Source organism: Rattus rattus, chromosome 13 (assembly GCF_011064425.1).
Source record: "Rattus rattus isolate New Zealand chromosome 13, Rrattus_CSIRO_v1, whole genome shotgun sequence".
NCBI lineage: Eukaryota > Metazoa > Chordata > Mammalia > Rodentia > Muridae > Rattus > Rattus rattus.
In genome coordinates this window covers 46609684-46627514 of record NC_046166.1, presented here as the reverse complement: position 1 = coordinate 46627514, position 17831 = coordinate 46609684, and the positions used below count along the sequence as shown (strand labels likewise).

The 17831-nt window shown below is 42.4% G+C and overlaps 1 protein-coding gene across 1 annotated transcript in view; it reads left to right on the top strand.

Annotated features, from left to right (window-relative positions):
- The first annotated feature begins 12150 nt into the window (after positions 1–12150).
- The window catches only part of Pdgfrl (platelet derived growth factor receptor like), a 43607-nt gene continuing 37926 nt past the window's right edge, over positions 12151–17831 (top strand). The window contains exons 1-2 of the mRNA XM_032918554.1: positions 12151–12214; positions 14031–14328. Coding sequence (XP_032774445.1) covers positions 12151–12214; positions 14031–14328 — 362 coding nt within the window. The remainder of the gene's footprint in view (positions 12215–14030; positions 14329–17831) is intronic.

Sequence of the window (17831 nt, the reverse complement as noted above, 5' to 3'; positions counted from 1 at the left end):
AGGTCAAACGCGTAATAATTAATAATGGGTAAACTGTGGGTCTCGCCTTTATACTTATAGACAGATATGATATGTATGTGTATATGTATATGATAAATATAAGATATAATATGCCATTGACAAAATGCTAAACATACCTAATGAAAAGTAAATCTACTTCATTAAGTTATTTAACTGCTTTCCTAGCCTTATCAAGAATTTTTGTCATCTGTTTTGAATCCTGACAAGGTGACTGGGAGGGAGCAGGAACAAACAATGACAGCGAATATTCGTGTAGTTCTTCCAGTGCTGCAATCTGATTGGCAGGTCAGGTTGCTACCCCTGTGCCAACCCCTAGTACAACTACAAGCACAAGCTATGACTGTAATTGTCCCTGAGCCTGTCCATTTCATAATCACATTAGGGACACAGCCTCAGAGGAAGCCTTTCCCTGCAAGCATCCATGGAGCAGACATCTGTCCCAACCAGTAGCATTTGTCTTGCCCAGTTCTAAAGTTTCTGAGAAATAATGTTATTTCTCTTCATAATGAGAAGAGGCGGACGCCCCTTTATCCAATACAGTCTTCAGATAGTTTAGAGTTAGATAATCTGAAAGCTTCTAAAATTCAAAAAAGATCTATCAAGACATTAGTGGGTAAAACCAAGTTTGAAAGAAGATAAGGAGAATGATACAGTGACCATGACCCTCTGGCAAGAACCAGGTATCACTTTCTTGTGTTAGTTTACTCCTTGGAAACAGACAGTAGGCCAGAAACCTATATATACATAAATAAGTAATCATAAACTACATCGTGCTTACAAGTGCAATGACTGGACGTTTCAGAGCATGTCGAGTCTTGGCCTGTGTGTTTAACAGATAAAACTGTCTTCCATACTTAGTGCCCATCAAGAGGCTCGTCTGAGGGAGAGAGAGAGAGAGAGAGAGAGAGAGAGAGAGAGAGAGAGAGAGAGAGAGAGAGAGCGCTTGACTGTCAGAGGGATGAGGGAAGTCCAGAGGGAGGGGTGGTTGGTCAAGGCTGTGAGGTCCTTTCTTCCTGGTCTTCATGATCAAATGGAAGGGACAGGGGACAATCAAGTGTGAAGGCGACATCGTTTGAGAAAGTGACAAGCATCATGGAGCTCATTAACCAAAGCATGTCAGCGTCCTAGAGCTGCTGGGACCAAGGACAACCTGACAATGGCTCTCAAAAGTTCTTGGGAACAGACGTGTATCGGGCCAGCATTTCTCTTCAGATTTTTGGTGTGTGTGCATAAGCATAGCCAAGTTTCTTGTATGTGGAACTGGAGTCTAAGCATGAAGCTTGAGTATGTTTCGTGGATCTCCTATACATACGTAATCTGAAGGTGATGTTAGACAGTATTTTTGTGATTTTAGACAGCACCCACGGTTGGCTGTGGCATTTTCCACTTGTGGGGTCAAGTTAGTATTTGCAGTATATTGACTTTGAAAGTGTTGTTGTTACTGTTGTTGTTGTTACTGTTGTTGTTGTTGTTGTTGTTGTTGTTGTTGTTGCTCCCCAGATTAGGAATATTCAATCTACACTAGGAAGAAGGTGGCGTAAAACAATGGACGTCTGTAGGTCAAAAATCAACACATTAAGGTGTCATTAGGGCCTCGCTGTCCCAGAGGCTCTGGAAAGAACTTCACAGCCCCTTGTTAAGTTTTTGGACGCGTCCTATACTCTTTGGTATTCCTTGGTATCTTGGCTAGTTTTTATGTCAAGTTGGCGCAAGCCAGTGTCATCTACGAGAAGGGAACCTCAGTTGAGGAAATAAATGCCTCCATAACATCCAGCTGAGGGCATTTTCTTAGTTAGTGATTGATGTGGGCGGGCTTAGCTCATTGAGGGCGTGGCCACCCTGTCTATTGGTCCTGGGTTCTGTAAGAAAGCATGCTGAGCAAACCTTTCTTATTTCTTTCTCGAAGTCGAGGTGGAAGGACTTTGGAACTTGGAGCTAGAAAAGCCACTGGGTTTGACAGCTCAGTGTGCTGTTCTGTTGGACCTTGGGAGATTCTGCTAAGAGCTGAGCAGACGATGGAGGCCTGGCTTAGAAAGTTCAAAGGGAAGTTTAAAGACCCTATCGGGGCCATTTGCTGGTTTGAATTAAGAATCAACCGTGGGGGGTTGGGGATTTAGCTCAGTGGTAGAGCGCTTGCCTAGGAAGCGCAAGGCCCTGGGTTCGGTCCCCCCAGCTCCGAAAAAAAAAAAGAACCAAAAAAAAAAAAAAAAAAAAGAATCAACCGTGGTTTATAAGAGGTGGTTTATTTATGGTTCTGGTCAGCTGGGGCTGAAGAATCAACCGTGATTTGTAAGAGGTGAGCCTCTCGGAGGTGTGGCTTTGTCCACACAATTGATGCTGGTCAGCTGGAGCTGAGAAATCGGTGAGCACTGGTGGCCATCATTGTGTTCCCAGAAGCAGCCAAGGTGTATTTTGTGCTGGCAGCTACGCTCGGCGGTGTAGGAGTTACCCAGGTGGTGCTAGTTTTGAAGGCAGTAAGGAGTCGTGGAGAGCAGCTGAGGCCTGGCATTGTGAGGCAGGGCAGGAGTCCCTGAAGAGAGCCCAGGAGAAACTATTGGTGAAAATGTAGCCCAGTTGCAGCAGGAGACTGAAATATTTTGGAGACTCCAGTATCATGAAAAGGCTACTAAGGACAGGAGCAGCCATGGAATGTGGGCCTGAGCCTAGGAGAAAAGCTATGTACGGTAGAAAACTATTTGAAGGATCCCCGGAGAATCCCAGACATTGGACCCTGCTTTATTTACACTGTTGGAGTGTGGTTTGGCTTTGCTCAGATGGTAACTGTGCCTTGGTTCTTCCCTCTTGAAGGAAGAAAGCATTTAACCTACTTTTTATTTTTCAGGAGCCTGCAGTTGAGAGACTTTAAAGTTTTAAAGAGATTTTGGAGTCTTAGAGGTTTATATTTTCAAAAAGGAGATGGAGTTTTGAGGTGTTCCAATTTATAAAGGTTGTGGGAGCTTTAAGTTTGTAATATGATTTATACTGTGATATTTATTAGTATGAAATCTTGGACTAGAGAGATGGCTCAGTGATTAAGAGCACTGACTGCTCTTCCAGAGGTCCTGAGTTCGATTCCCAGCTCTCAACTATCTGTAATGGGATCCAGTGCCCTCTTCTGGTGTGTCTGAAGATAGCAACAGTGTACTCATATACATGAAATAAATAATTCTTTAAAAAAGTATATGAAATCTTGAGGATGAACAAAAATGGAAAGATTATTGATAAATAGTGCTGTATTTGCTGTGTTGAGTTAACAAGGGGCCAATTGTCCTGGCTAGTTTCTATGTCAACTTGACACAAGCTAGTGTCATCTGAGGGAGCATCAAATGAGGAATGGCCTCCAAAAGACCCTTTCCTCCCCAACTTGCTTTTGATCATGGGTTTCAGCACAGCAATATAAACCCTAACCAAGACCTGTGGCCTACGCAGCACAACTCCAGTGTCTGCTTTTGCTGTCACATGTCTGCCTGTCTTCTGTGTGTCTCTCCATATGGCATTTTCCTCTCTCTCTCTCTCTCTCTCTCTCTTCTCTCTCTCTCTCTCTCTCTGTGTGTGTGTGTGTGTGTGTGTGTGTGTGTGAGAGAGAGAGAGAGAGAGAGAGAGAGAGAGAGAGAGAGAGAGAGACTCCTGAGGACGTCTGTCCTCATCTCAACAGGATTCCATCTGTAAAAATTATTTACAAGTACCTAGGACAGGACTTCAATGTTTTTCCTTGAGGAACACAAATCCACAAACAGTTCAGTGTGAGATATGAGAGTGGATTGGGGGTGTTTGCTGGATGGAGTTCAAAGCCTACCTGAGATACCGAGGCGACACCTACAGGTGCCACAAGGAAGAGCTAAGGCTGCCCCAGAGCTCTCTCCAGTACCTAGGCAGGCTTTCTTGCACATTAAATGAAGACCCATGAGTGGCTCTGAGTAGAGACGATCCCCTGATCTGACTTACATTTTTAAAAGTTAAAGGCGCCAGAGTGGAAGCCAACTGCCTCCTTAGGGAGACATTAATAATCTAGGAGAAAGCAGGTCGGGCCAGGTGTGGTGGCAAAAGATGGAGGGAGACGACCTTCAGGACGCCGCCCTCAGGACGTACTGTAAACCCCAAACCAAAAGGGTTTGCTGCTGCCTAGGAAAGTAAGGGACTAGCGTGTTTGTCTAGAGTAACCGGGTGGAGGAACTTCCTGCTTATAGGCGAGAGGGCGCCTGGGAAGGAGCAGGTCTGAGTGGCTTTCAGAGTTCAGTCTGAGGTTATTAAATTTAAGATGCCTGCCAGTCTTCCGGTGACAGGGTGAGTAACACAGTATTCCGACCAGGAATTTTGAGGCAAGGGCAGGGTGGGAGTGAGGCAGCTTTCGGCACAGAAATTTGGGTAGAACCTCTGAACAGGCAAGCCACTGGGTCTTAGGACAGGCTGGAAAAGCAGGAAAAGCTCTGGGGGAGACTATAGAGTTGTTAAGAACTGGGAGACCCAAAACAGTACAATGCCCCAGGTCAGGGTGAAGAGAATAAAGGGGTTTTAATTATTTATTTACATTCCAAATGTTTCCCCCCTCCCAGTCCCCCCACCCAGAGTTCTTCAGTCCCTCCCCTTTGTCTCCCACCCTCCACCCCACCCTGGCATCCCCCTTCCCTGGGGCATCAATGCTTCTTCGGGGTTAAAGGTTTTTAACTGTCAGCTATGCTAATCTCTAAGTGAAAGGAGGGTGTGGAGTAGAGAAAGCTCTGGATTTGGAGGCATGGATCGATCCAGCTGTTTCCCTATCTCCTTGATGACCTGGAGTGAGCTACATGGCACCTGGAAATTCATTTAAAAAAAAAAATTAGTGAGATAGGTATAAAATAAGGAGCGCTTAGTGGGCACCTAATGGGAGTTCAGCACACAGAATACGTTAACTCAATTACCACAAAATCCATGAGATGGGGGCTGGAGAGATGGCTCAGCAGTTAAGAGCACTTGCTGCTCCTGCAGAAGACCTGGGTTCAGTTCATAGCACCCACATGGTGACAGCCTTCTCTATCTCCAATTCCAGGCGGTATAGTCCCCTCTTCTGGCCTCCACAGGCACCCGGCAGTGTCTGCAACGCACTTACGTACACACAGACACTTACATACATGCAGGCACCATTTGTACACAGGGAATAAAAACAAAATATCTTCCAGCCCTGGAATGGTTATGACCAGCATTGTCACCCTGCGTGCGTATACGAAAGCTAGGACACACAGAAACCACTACCCAGGGCTGCTGAGTTACTAAGTGGGATCTGAGGTCACTACTATGTCGGAAGTATTTACCACCCATTTTTCTATACAGTATATTCTACAACCTCTACAGTGCAATGGTGATGAGCTCCACTTCAGTTGCTTAAAATATAAATTCTTACATATTAATGCTTCTGCAATATAACTATTTATATAGTTCATCAGAAGTCATATCCTTTTCTCTCTTTGAGATTATAATTGCATTTCTCCCTTCCCTTTCCCTCGCTCCCAAACCCCTCATATACCCCTCTTTGCTCTTTTAAATTTATGACCTTTTTTTTTCCTTCAGAAAGTCTTTTCCTACACTATATTGCCTGTTTTCTTCTAGCAGGTTCAGTGTTTCAGGTTCCATGTTCAGATGCTAGATCCATTTAGAGTTAGTGTTTGTGCAAGGCAATGAGCCTGTGTCTAATGTGTAGACAGAGTTCTCTCAGCACCATCTGTTGAAGATGCTTTCTTTTTCCAGCAGTATTTGTCAGACATTAAGTGGCTGCGGTTATGTGTACTTATGTGTGCTCGGGGATTTGACCTTGTTTTATTCTTCTGTTTTGTGCCAGTAGCATTGTTTATATTGCTGTGGCTTGGAAATCTATCTTAACATCTGAATTATAGTCCTCCTAGCATTGTTCTCTCTGTTCAGGGTTGTTACAGCTATCCCGGCTCGTTTGTGGTTCCATCTGCAGTTTTGGACATCTTTTTCTCTGTCTGTGAAGATAGAGATTGGAATTCCGATGGTGATTGCATTGAGTATATAAATAGCTTTGGGTAAAACGGTCGTTTTCGAAATGCTAATTCCCACGAGCCTGGGATGTCTTTCTACTTTCTAGCGTCTAGCTGTATCTTTTTGTTCATAGGTCTCAAGTTTTCATCGTAGAATTCCTTCCATCTCTTTGTTTGCTTCGTTCCTAGATGTTTTCCTCTGAGGCTGCTATGAGCGGGAGTGTCTCTGGTCTCCTCTATATGTTTGTTGGTGGTGGATAGGAAAGCTCTTGATTGGTGCGAGTTGATTGTGTATCCTGCCATGGTTCTGAAATTGTTTACTATTTCTAGAAGTTCTCTGGTGGAATTTTTGTGATCTCTGATGTATACTATCATATCATCTGCAACTAGCGAGTTTGAATTCTTCCCTGTTCGTATCCCTTCGATTTCCATCTCTTGCCTTATTGCCCCAGCTGGTACTTACACCATGACATGAGTGGGGGATGGGGGACATCGTTGCCTCGTCCCTGACTTCCGTGTGCTTGCCTCAAGCTTTTCTTCATTTAGGGTTATGTTGGCTGCGGGTTTCTCATACTTAGCTTTTAAGGTATGTTAAGGTGTGTTCCCTTTAGCCCTACATTCTAGGACTTTTAGCATGAAGGCATATTGAATTTTGTCAAGATTTTTTTCTGTATCTGTTGTCATGAGCAGGCGAGTTTTGTCTTTAAGTCCATTTATGTGGACTTGTGCGTGCTGACGCAACCCTGAATGTCAGGGACAAAGCCAACTTGGTCATGATGATCATCTTTTTGATGGACGTCTGTATTCTGTTGGCAAGCATTTTATTAAATATTTTGAGTCTGTGTTTATCAGACACATTGGCTGTGGTTTTCTCTTCCCATTGTGTTTACCTGGTTTGAATATTAGAATGATGCTGGCTCTGTAGAAGAGGTCTGGGAGTACTCCTTTTGTTTTGCTTCTTTGTTTTCTTTCTTTCTCTCTTTCTTTCTTTCTTTCTTTTTGTTTGTTTTATTTTTCAATATAGGGTTTCTTTTATTATTTTTTTTCTTTTTTACACTCCAGATTTTATTCCCCTCCCAGTCTACCCTCCTACTGTTCCATATCCCATACCTCCTCCCTGTACCCCCTGTCTCCACAAAAATGTCCCCATTCCACCCACCCCACCAGACCTCTAAACTCCCTGGGGCCTCCAGTCTCTTGAGGGTTAAGTACATCTTCTCTGACTGAACTCACACCCAGCAGTCCTTTGCTGTATACCTGTTAGAGGCCTCATACCAGCTGGTGTATGCTGCCTGGTTGGTGGCTCAGTATCTGACAGATCCCGGGGTACAGGTTAATTGAGACTGCTGGTCCTCCTACAGGGTTGCCCTCCTCCTCAGCTTCTTCCAGCTTTTCCCTAATTCAACCACAGGGTTCACCAGCTTCTGTCCATTGTTTGGGTGCAAAATATCTGCATCTGACTCTTTCAGCTGCTTGTTGGGTCTTTCGGAGGGCAGTCATGATAGATCTCTTTTTGTGAGAGCACCATAGCCTCAGTAATGGTGTCAGGGCTTGGGGCCTCCCCTTGAGATGGATCCCACTTTGGGCTGTCACTGGACCTTCTTTTTCTCAATACAGGGTTTCTCTGTGTAGCCCTGGCTATCCTGGAAGTAACTCTGTAGACCAGGCTGATCCCAAACTACATAGATCTACCTGCCTCTGCCTCCCAAGTGCTGGGATTAAAGGCATGTACAACCAGCTATGTTTCAATGTTTTGAATAAAGAAGGGATTGGCTGTGGATCTTTGAATGTCTGATAGAATTCTGCTGTGAAACCATATGGCCCTGGACTTTTCACCTAGTAGGCTTTTTTATTTCTTTTCTTAAAAAAAAAAAAAAAAAAAGACTTCTTGGTTTAATTTCGGTGGTTTGACTGAATCTGGAAATTCATCCATTTGTTTAGGTCTTTCAGCTTCATGAAGTATAGGTTTTTATAAATATTTGCATATAATATTCTTAATTTCTTTGGCATCTGTTGAACTGTTTCCCTGTTCATTTCTGATTCTGTTAATTTGGGACCTCTTGTTTTTTGCCTCGCGGTTGGTGGGGCCAAGGATCTGTCCATTTGGTTTATCGTCTCAAAGGACCAGTTCTTGGATTTGCTGATTCTTTGTATTGTTTTGTTTCTATTTCACTGATATTTGCTCTAACTTTCATTACTTCTTGCCATCAAATGGGTTTGGATTTGATTTGTTCTTGTTTTCCCAACTGCTTGTTTTTCCATTTGTTTGTGCTCTCCTAGGCACTTAGAGCTATAAATTCCCCTCAGAGGACAGTTTTCAATGTGTCCCAGAGGGTTTATTGTATTATGTTTTCATTTTCATTCAGGTCTGGGAATTTTTTTTTATTTTGAGATCTTCTTTGACCTCTTTGTCATTCAGTAATGAGTTGCTTACTGTCCATGAGACTGTATTTTCTAGGCGTTTGCTCACTATTGATATCTAAGTTTTATTGCATTGTGTCAGGATGCAAAGGGTGATTTCGATCTTTTTTAATTACTAAAAAAAGCTCCTATGTGCTTCTGGGTAGAATATATATTCTTTGGTTTTTTCGGTGTAATATTCTGTAGATAATATTAAGTACATTGGATGTCAATTAAAACTGATGTTTCTCTTTGTCCAGATGTCTTGTCCATTGGAGAAAATGAAATATTGAAATCAATTGCTATTAATGGATTATTGTTAATTGTTGTCTTTAAATATGGTGGTTAATTCTTTAATGAAATTTGAGGTTGCTTAATTTGGTTCATATGTGTTTAGGATAGTTCAAATAGAAACGTCTCAAAACTGTTCCCTTGCTTAGAATAAAGCGTCCTTCTTTACCTCTTTTGAGTAGTTTTGGTTTGAAGCCTATTTTATTAGATATTAGGATTTCGACGCTCCCATTTGGTTAAAACACTTTCGTTCAACGTTTTACTTAAAGAGGCTCCTGTCTTTAAAAATAAGATACTTTTCTCAGATTTTGTTTCTTGATCCATAAGAGAATCAAGGCCAGTGTAGTTTAAAGTTATCACAAAATGTTGGTGTTACCGTGTTGTTGAGTTTGGGTATTGTTGCTTGTGTTCCTAGTGTTATTGTGTGTTTTAATAATTACACCTTTGTATTTTTTTCCAGAGACCCTCTGCCATGCTCATTCCTCTCTTCAACCCGAAATAATGCTTCTTGCATTTTATTTAGGTTTGGCTCATTGGGTACTAAGTTTCTAGGTTATTTATGCTGTGCAAAGTTTAGTTTTTCCTTGGCTTCTGGCAGATAGTTTTGCTGGGTATATTAATCTAGATGAGCTATCATAGCCTTTTAGCTCTTGGAATGCATTGTTCAGTCTCTTCTAGATGTGAAAGTATCTATTGAGCAGTCAGCTGTTATTCTGATGGGTTTTTCTTTATCAATGACTTATGGTTTGGCTTTCAATACATTTTCTTTGTCATGTAGACTTAGTGTTTTAATTCTGATATGCCATGGGATTTTTTTTTTCCTAGTCTTGTCTATTTGTTGCTCTTTGGGCTTCTTGTATTTGTATGGGTGTCATTCCTAAGTTTGAGGGACTTTTCTGTGATCTTGAAGATCTGGTCTATGCTATTGACTTGGGATTCTTCTCCTTCATCTATATTTACAATTTGAATGCAGCCACCCCCCAAATAGTGTCCTACCTTGTATGTTTGTTCCTTACCCTGTGGGTTTTTTGTTTTTGTGGATTTGTGGTTTGGGTTTGTTCTTTCTTTCTTTCTCTCTTTCTTTCTTTCTTTCTCTCTTTCTTCCTTTCTCTCTTTCTTTCTTTCTTTCTTTCTTTCTTTCTTTCTGTCAGTTTTTTCATCCTTGCTTATTTGGCCTAGATTCTCTATTGTATCTTCAAAACCTGATATTTTAACTTCTGCTTGATCCATGTACCTGTAAGGTTTTCCTTTGAGTTTATGGTTAAGTTATTAGGGTTTACAATTCCATCTTCATTTTAGCTTAATTTTTCAATGTTTTTATTTCTGTATTGAATTCTGTTTTCAAGACCTGGATTGTCCTTGTCACATCCATCAACTTTGTGTTTGTGTTTTCCTGGGCATCACTTGGGCATTTATTCTACGTGAGCACTTTCTTCTCAAATTCATTAAGCTGTGTGTGTGTGTGTGTGTGTGTGTGTGCGCGCGCGCGCGCATGCGCGCGCGTGTGTGTTCTTTAAGGTCCTTAAATTATTTTAAGTTTATGGTTGTTCTTTTAAACATTTGTGTGTCCTGGAGTTCATCTAGATTTGGCAAACATTTTTACAGAATTGGTAGGTTTTAGAGAAAAGATAATGGCTTGATCCTTCATGGTATTTTTACAACTAAATCTGGGGTCATGTGAACTTCTTTTGTTCTGTCTGTTATCAATGTTGGATATGTGAGTGGGTTAGGTCTACGGATTGGAAATGGGTTGACATCAGGTGGACAGAGAGAACTATCATGGTATATAGGATGTGCTTCCTGTTCCAAGCCTGGGGTGTGGGTTAAGTCTAGCTGAGTGGAAAGGTTGGACAGGGCATTGGGATCCTGTAGGTTAGGAGATAGAAAGAAATGGTCCTGTCCAAAGATTAGAGCTTCTCTTCATTACAGGTAGGGAAGGTGCACTGGTTAAGAACTGGTGGGTTTCAGGAAAAGGCATGGATGGGTTGTCAGGGCTAAAGCCTGACAGAGGACCTGTGAAGTCTCAATACTGAGCTGAGTGGTTGGAAGCAGCTCAAAAGGGACCTGTGTAAGTTGTTACCAGTAGGGCAGGGTCTGTAGGAAGCCTAGAAATTGGCTGCAGTGCAGATGGGTTGTGAGATGTATTCTTTTAGAACATTAGACATAGGAGTTATCATTCAATCCCAGAATGCTGGGTACCTATGTGGCTATTAAAGTGGCTCCTTGGTAAAGAAGATTCTGGGGGTTGAAACAACAACCTCATATACACTAAGAATGTGCTCTATCACCCAGCTACATCTACAGCCCCCTTGGTTTTCTTTAACTTTGAACATTAAACTACGGATCATTTCATTTTCAGTTAGATCAATAATACAGTTAGAGCAACTGGAGTCTATTGGTCAAAAAGATGGAGTTGTTTTTCCTTGTAGAATAGCAAATATTTGGATGGGTAATAAGAGTAAAACTTCTGTTGTCAAGCTGTGTTGTAGCCACACAGGATGTGATAACTCTGACGTTAAATAGATAGCACTGGTTGGGTAAATTCCATGGGATGCATAGAAAGGTCTGTTATGATGTAACTTAAAGTAGAAACACCAAATTAAGAGCAACGACCAAAAGGTCAGCCAGTCTCATAAAAGTGGCATGACTAAGATACATATGTGACACAGGATATTTGGACATCAGGATAGTAGTCTTTTATTTTCTGTCTTTGGCAGAGGGGGATAGGGCTTCTGACATAATTCAAAGCTGAGGCTTGTCCCTCACACATGGTGATGCTGAATCAGTGCGTTTCTGCCCATCTGATCTGGTCCCAATGGCTACAATGATTCTCCCTCTAGGCAGTTAGCTAATGTGTTACTCACACTTCTCACTGCTATAACACAGTAAGAAAGGAATAAAAGCACAGAAGAAACGTGAGGAAAGAGTTTGTGTGGGGTTGTGGTTCATCATGGCAGGACGGCATCCTGGGAAGAGCATAAAGCAGTTGGCCATATGCCTATAGTCAAGAAACAGAGAAAAGATGGTTGGTATGTTCCAGCTTGGGTCTAGGAATCGTGGTTTCTCTCTTGTGAATTTAGTATGGAACTTGGGAAGATCTCTCATCCTCAGATGAGCCTCTCTGGAAACACTCTCACAGACACACCAAGAGCTGTGTCTCCTAGCTGACTCTAAATCCTATTGGCATCAAGCTATAGAGACAACTAAAATGAACTGTGAAAAAGAGCCTACCCGTGTGATCCACTATGTCTAGCTCATCATTAGAATCAGGAGTGAATAAAGAATAATGTGCAGACTTGGCAGGGCTGGGCAGACAGCAGGTGTTGGGGATTCTGCCTTGGAGGACAGAACCCAAGGACACAACTCTATACCTTGGTAAGGTAAGCAGCTTATGTGCCTAGTGGAAATGAATAGAGGAAAGAAGAAAAATAAGAGGAGACTTGAGTCTAAGAGCCTAATTATGATGGGGTCTGAGGATGCAGGAAAAAATGCTGACACAGGGAACAAGGTATACAAGCCAGAAGGAGGTTGGTAGGATTGGGTGTGGACACCAAGCTAAAAGCTCAGACAGCAAATTAGCTGCAAGGTCTGAATGGGGCTGATCTTAGAGTGAAGGTTGAATAGCTCCTGTCACAAAACTCAAGGAGCCGTATACAGGGAAGCATATAAGGTTAGGCTTTGACAATGATTTTCCCCTGACATCACATTTCCCCACTTGATACAAATAGTCTGTAAGTCCCTCTACTGACCAGGGTTGTAATCTCTTATTTAAAGTGCATACATACATGTCAATCTCCATGGGATGAAATGTTCATACTGGAATGGGTTACAGAGACTTGAGTTAATCTATATTTTTTGCTATTGATTAACTGAGTGATTTTGTCTAGCGTATTTTAGAGCGTGCTGTTTTCATCTATAGCATGAGGACTTTGCCTAAAGGACTTTTGAGGACTCTATAAGTCTGAGCACTTCTGTAATTTTATGGACATAAAATGATACTTTTTGCCATAGGCAGAGATAGTTAATCCAAAGCCCAGCTGAATAGCCACCTTTTCACCTTTCCAGGGTGGACACAACAGCACAGCTGAGAGAGACTTGGTTGAGATTTCTGGAGACTAGCGGCTTCCAGAAGGTCCGGAGGGTAGGAACAACTCTGCCTGAGTAAAGCAACGATGGGTACCTAGTACAGAAAACAACCAAACAACGTAAAGCAGATCAGCTTTGTGCTATCACTGTTTGCTGACAACTCCCAACAGTGTTGATGAAAAGATGCCTCCAAAATTAGTTCATTAACCAAACTTCAAGCCATTGCTACAGTTAAGAGTCTTGGTTGATTTTCGTTTCTCATGGTGATGGTGGTGGTAGTGGTGTAGGTGGTAGTGTATGTGTGTGCAGAGACCAGAGGTCAATGTTGGGTTTCTTTCCATATTACCTTCCCCCTAATTTTTAAGACCGTCCCTTCCTCACCAAACCCAAATCAAGCCTATTGGCTAGACTGGATGCCAGGGAGTGCTAGGAATTTACCCATCTCCATGACTCTCCCTATCTGCTTTCTCTCCTTCAGCACCAGGGTTGCACACCAGCTCTCTGTAGGTGCTGGGGATTGAACTCATGTCCTCACGGTTCCCTTACAGGCATTCTACCACCCGAGCCATCTTCCCAGTCTTACAATTGAGTTTCAGTAGCTTGCTTGTGAAGCTTTCATCTGTCATGCGTTTGACATGTCTTTTTTAAAGACAGGGTGGCATGTAGCCCAAGTCAACCTTAAGTTCGCTGTATAGCTGAAGAGAACTTTGAATTTCTGATTCTCCTGCCTCTACATCCTGAGTGTTCGGTTTACAGCCATGTACCACAATGTCCTGTCTTATACAGTGCTAGGGATTGAAACAAAGGCTCGGTTGCATACTAGACAAGCACTGCACCACGTGTGCTATATCCCCACCCCTATAAATGTTATATTCTACATCCCCAATAAATATATAGAGCCCACCCTACATTTCCATTTTGAGAGAGGTTTTTAAGTCACCTGAATATATTTCTAATGCTACTTGTGCATTAGAGATTAGCATCTGTGCATTTAAAGAGTCACCTTAGAGTGAGCACCAGGAAAAGTCATTAGCGAGACCCAAAACAGATTCTGGGTGTCTTCAATGCAGCCCTCCTAGGTGATCACTTCTGTGAGGTGGAATATGAACAAAAGAAAAAATGATCTGCTTTTATATAATTTTAATTTATATTTTGCTGATTTTGAATAATATCCTTGAAACCAAAACGTATCACTTTGCTGTGGGTTTCTTACACTCTTCCACTGTTACTCAGTGTTCCACTCTCACATCTTTGCAGTTGCTGGACAACATCCTCCTAAGAACAAGCGCCCAAAGGAGCAAGGAGAAAACAGGATCAAACCAACCAACAAAAAGGCCAAACCCAAGATTCCTAAGATAAAGGACAGGGACACAGCAGACTCGACCCCAAAGAGCCAGTCCATCATGATGCAAGCGATGGACAACGGTCGCTTCCAAAAGCCTGCAGCCACAGTGAGCCTCATGGCGGGGCAAACTGTAGAGCTCCGATGTAAGGGAAGCAAAGTGGAGTGGAGCTATCCCGCCTACCTGGACACCTTCAAGGACTTCCGCCTCACGTAAGCATCACTGGCTTCCTGTTCACTGTACCGGGCCAAGGGCTTAGTTTCTCTTCCATCAGCTGATGTCTGACCTCTGACATCCGCCATCACATTCCACATGACTATAAAATAGAATAAGTGTCTTCAGTGTCACCCTCCCGGGGACCTCCATTGGGAGATGGGGTCTCAACAAAAGAATAATGTTCTGGTTTTCTTTTACTTTTTAAAGAAATGTTCACCTTTTATTTAAAAACAGTTTTATTTTCTCACATAATGTAACCAGATTACTGTTTCCCTTCCTCTACTCCTCCAGTTCCCTTCCTATCTGAATCCACTCTTTTTGTTTCTCATTAGAAAATAACAAGCTTCTAAGAGGTAATAATAAACTATAATAAGGTGAAACAAAAAAAAAATCACTTCAGAGTCAGACAAGACAAATCAATGGAGGAAAAAGAGCCCAAGAGAAAGCACAGGAGTCAGAGACCCACTCATTTGCACACTCAGCAATCCCATAAAAGCACTAAACTGGAAGCCATTATATATGTGTGGAGAACCAGGGGCAGCCTCTGTGCTCACCGATCCCGTCTCTTTGAGTTCATATGAGCTGTGCTCATCTTGATTCTGAGGGACTTGTTCTCTGGTCTCCCCCATTGTCCCCTGGCTCTCTCATTCTGTCCACCTCCTTGTACTCCATGTTCCCTAAGCTTGGAGGGGAGGAACTTAAAGGGAACATCCCATTTATGTCGGAGTGTTCAAAATCTCTCTCTATGTTCTGGTTTCATAAGGGGAAATTTTAGTTCATACTTTTGCTGATTTTGAGTAATATCTTTGAGGCTGAAATACGTTTCTTTTAGCATATTGTCTTAAAACCAAAGAATGCATGAAGAGAAGTGGTTGCTTTGTGATTTTTAGCAGAGACTAGTGTAAATCTTTCCACAGTTAAAAAATTGACACCCATCCCACAACGTTCCTTGGAGGAAAGGGTTTTATAGGAAACCACACAACAAAAAATGAATAGGAGACCAAATGTTTTTTTTTTTTTTTTTTTTTTTTTTTAAAAAATGTAGTGCAAGGCAAAGCAGGCCTCTAGAGGGGAGGCAGAAAGTGTAGTCCATGAGGAAATGCGCTTAATGAGTTTGCTAATACATTCAAGCAGAAGTCTGGGGAATATGTGTGGGAATGGATTTTTAAGGGTATGAGATAATAGTGGAAGGAACATAAAATGGGATCAGGCTGAGTTTATTAATATAGGCTCACTGACTGAAGATTCTAGGTTTAATACATTATACTTAATATAATAATCTCACAGGGTTAAAGACAGTGTCAATGGTTTGTTTGAATTGTTTGAACGGTTTAAATGTCTGTTGAATGGTTGGCAGAAGCAGTTGTCAAAATATGGCCTATTGAAAAGGGGTTGGAGATGCCCGACATCCCTTGACTTAGGATTGATGAAGGAATTTTAAGGCTCAGAAAAATTGCAGTGCTAGAGTGACTATGCTGTGTACAACCTAATCCTCCACAAAGGGAAGACCCAGGAGATATACCCTGCATTAACCCTGGAAGACAGAAAATGGTGAGAGAACGCAAACACATTTGAAGAACTTCGTTGTCAACTTTCCCCTTGTGCCGTACCTTATGATTGAAATGCAGTGGGTTTAGTTGGACTCCAGAGTAGCAGATGGTAGCAATGGGTCTCCTCCAAAGGCAAGGCGATTGTTGCTATCCTAATGAGCAGCACAGGCAAAGTCATATTGATAGTGGTCTAACCCATGGTGTCCAGCACAGGCAAAGTGAATTTTATGGTACATGACTCATAAAGACCTTTGGTATCAGCTAATCAATCATGGTGTTTCCAGGCATGGAGTAGATAAGAATCCTACTGCATTTTTCTTTGGCCTGTATAAATGGGAAAATTCTCAAATGAAAGGCTGCACAGAATGGTGGCAAAAGGGAATCTCAGCCAAGGAACCAACTTTGACACTTGCGCCAGTTTGCAGACTCAGGATACCTTGAGTGAAGAGATGTCTAGGTTCCCCTTGGTAAAATACCTAAGAGTTTTACTGTTAGCCTTTCTCCAGTTCTTCCCCAGAGGGACCTATGGCCTTTTTGTAAGGGTAATTTACACTGGGATAAAAGAAACAATCAGACTCTCCAGAGTCTATTGGATTGTGGTTCTGAATTGACGCTGATTCTGGGAGAACTCAAGAAACATCGTGGCCTTCCTGTTAAAGTGTAGGGGCTTGTGAAAGTCAAGTGATTGAGTTTTGGCTGAAGTCTGATTCATCGTGGGTCCAATGGGTCCCCAAAATCATCCTGGGGTTCTTTCCCCTGTCTGAGGATGTATCTTTGAGATCTATAAGCTTAGAAGTTGGCAGAATTATCCCATTGATTCCCTGAGTTGTAGTTAATGACCCTGAGTTGGGGATGTTATGGTTAGAAAGTCTAAACAGAAGCCTTTAGAGTTGTCTCTGCCAAGAAAACTAAGGAATCAAAAGCAATATCACATCCCTGGAGGAACTGCAGAACTCAGTGCCACCATCAAGGACCTGAAAGACGCAGAGGTTCCCACCACCTCTCTCTTTAACTCTCCTGTCTGGCCACTGCAGGAGACAGATGGATCGTGGAGAATGAGAGCTGGCTATTGCCAAATCAGGCAAGTAGCAACTCCAACTGCAGCTACTGTATGAGATGCGATATCTTTATTGATCAGATTAGCACATCTCCTAGTACACAGTATACAGCTATCAATCTAGCAAATGTGTTTTTCTCAGTCCTTGTCCATAAGGACCACCAGAGGCAATTTGCTTTTAGATGCCAAGGCCAGCAATATATATACCTTTCCAGTTTTACCTCAAAGATATATTAACTCCCCTGCCCAGTGTCATAACTTAGTTAGAAGGGATTGTGATCATCTGTCTCTTCTACAAAATATCACGTTGGTAGACCACGTTGATGACATTATGCTGATTGAACCATGTAAGCAGGGACAGCAAGTACTTTTGACTTGTTGGTCACACATGCATGTATCAGAGGATGAGAAGTAAATCCAACCAAAATTCAAGGGCCTTCTCCCTCGGTGAAATCCTTGGGAGTTCAAAGGTGTGAGTCATGCAGAGATAATCCTTTTAAGGTAAAGGATGAGTTATTTTACGTGGTTCCTCCCACATGTTTAGTGGGACTATTTGGATTCTAGAGCTAGCACATTCCTCCTTTGGATGTGTTAGATTGGCCCATGTACCAAATGACTTCGGTTTGACTGGGGCCTGGTACAGGAGAAAACTGTTCAAGTCTAGGCTGCTGTGTAAAGTGCTCTACTATTGGACCATGTGCTCCAGCTGACCTGAGGTGGCAGCGGCAGATAGAGATGCTGTCTGGAGCCCATTGCAGGTGTCTATAGGTAAATCGCTTTGGGATTCTGGAGCAAGGCTCTACCCTCATCTGCGGACAATCCTTCTCCCTTTGAGAGAGGAAACTGAGCATGTGACAATGGGCCACCAAGTTACCATGCAACCTGAACTGCC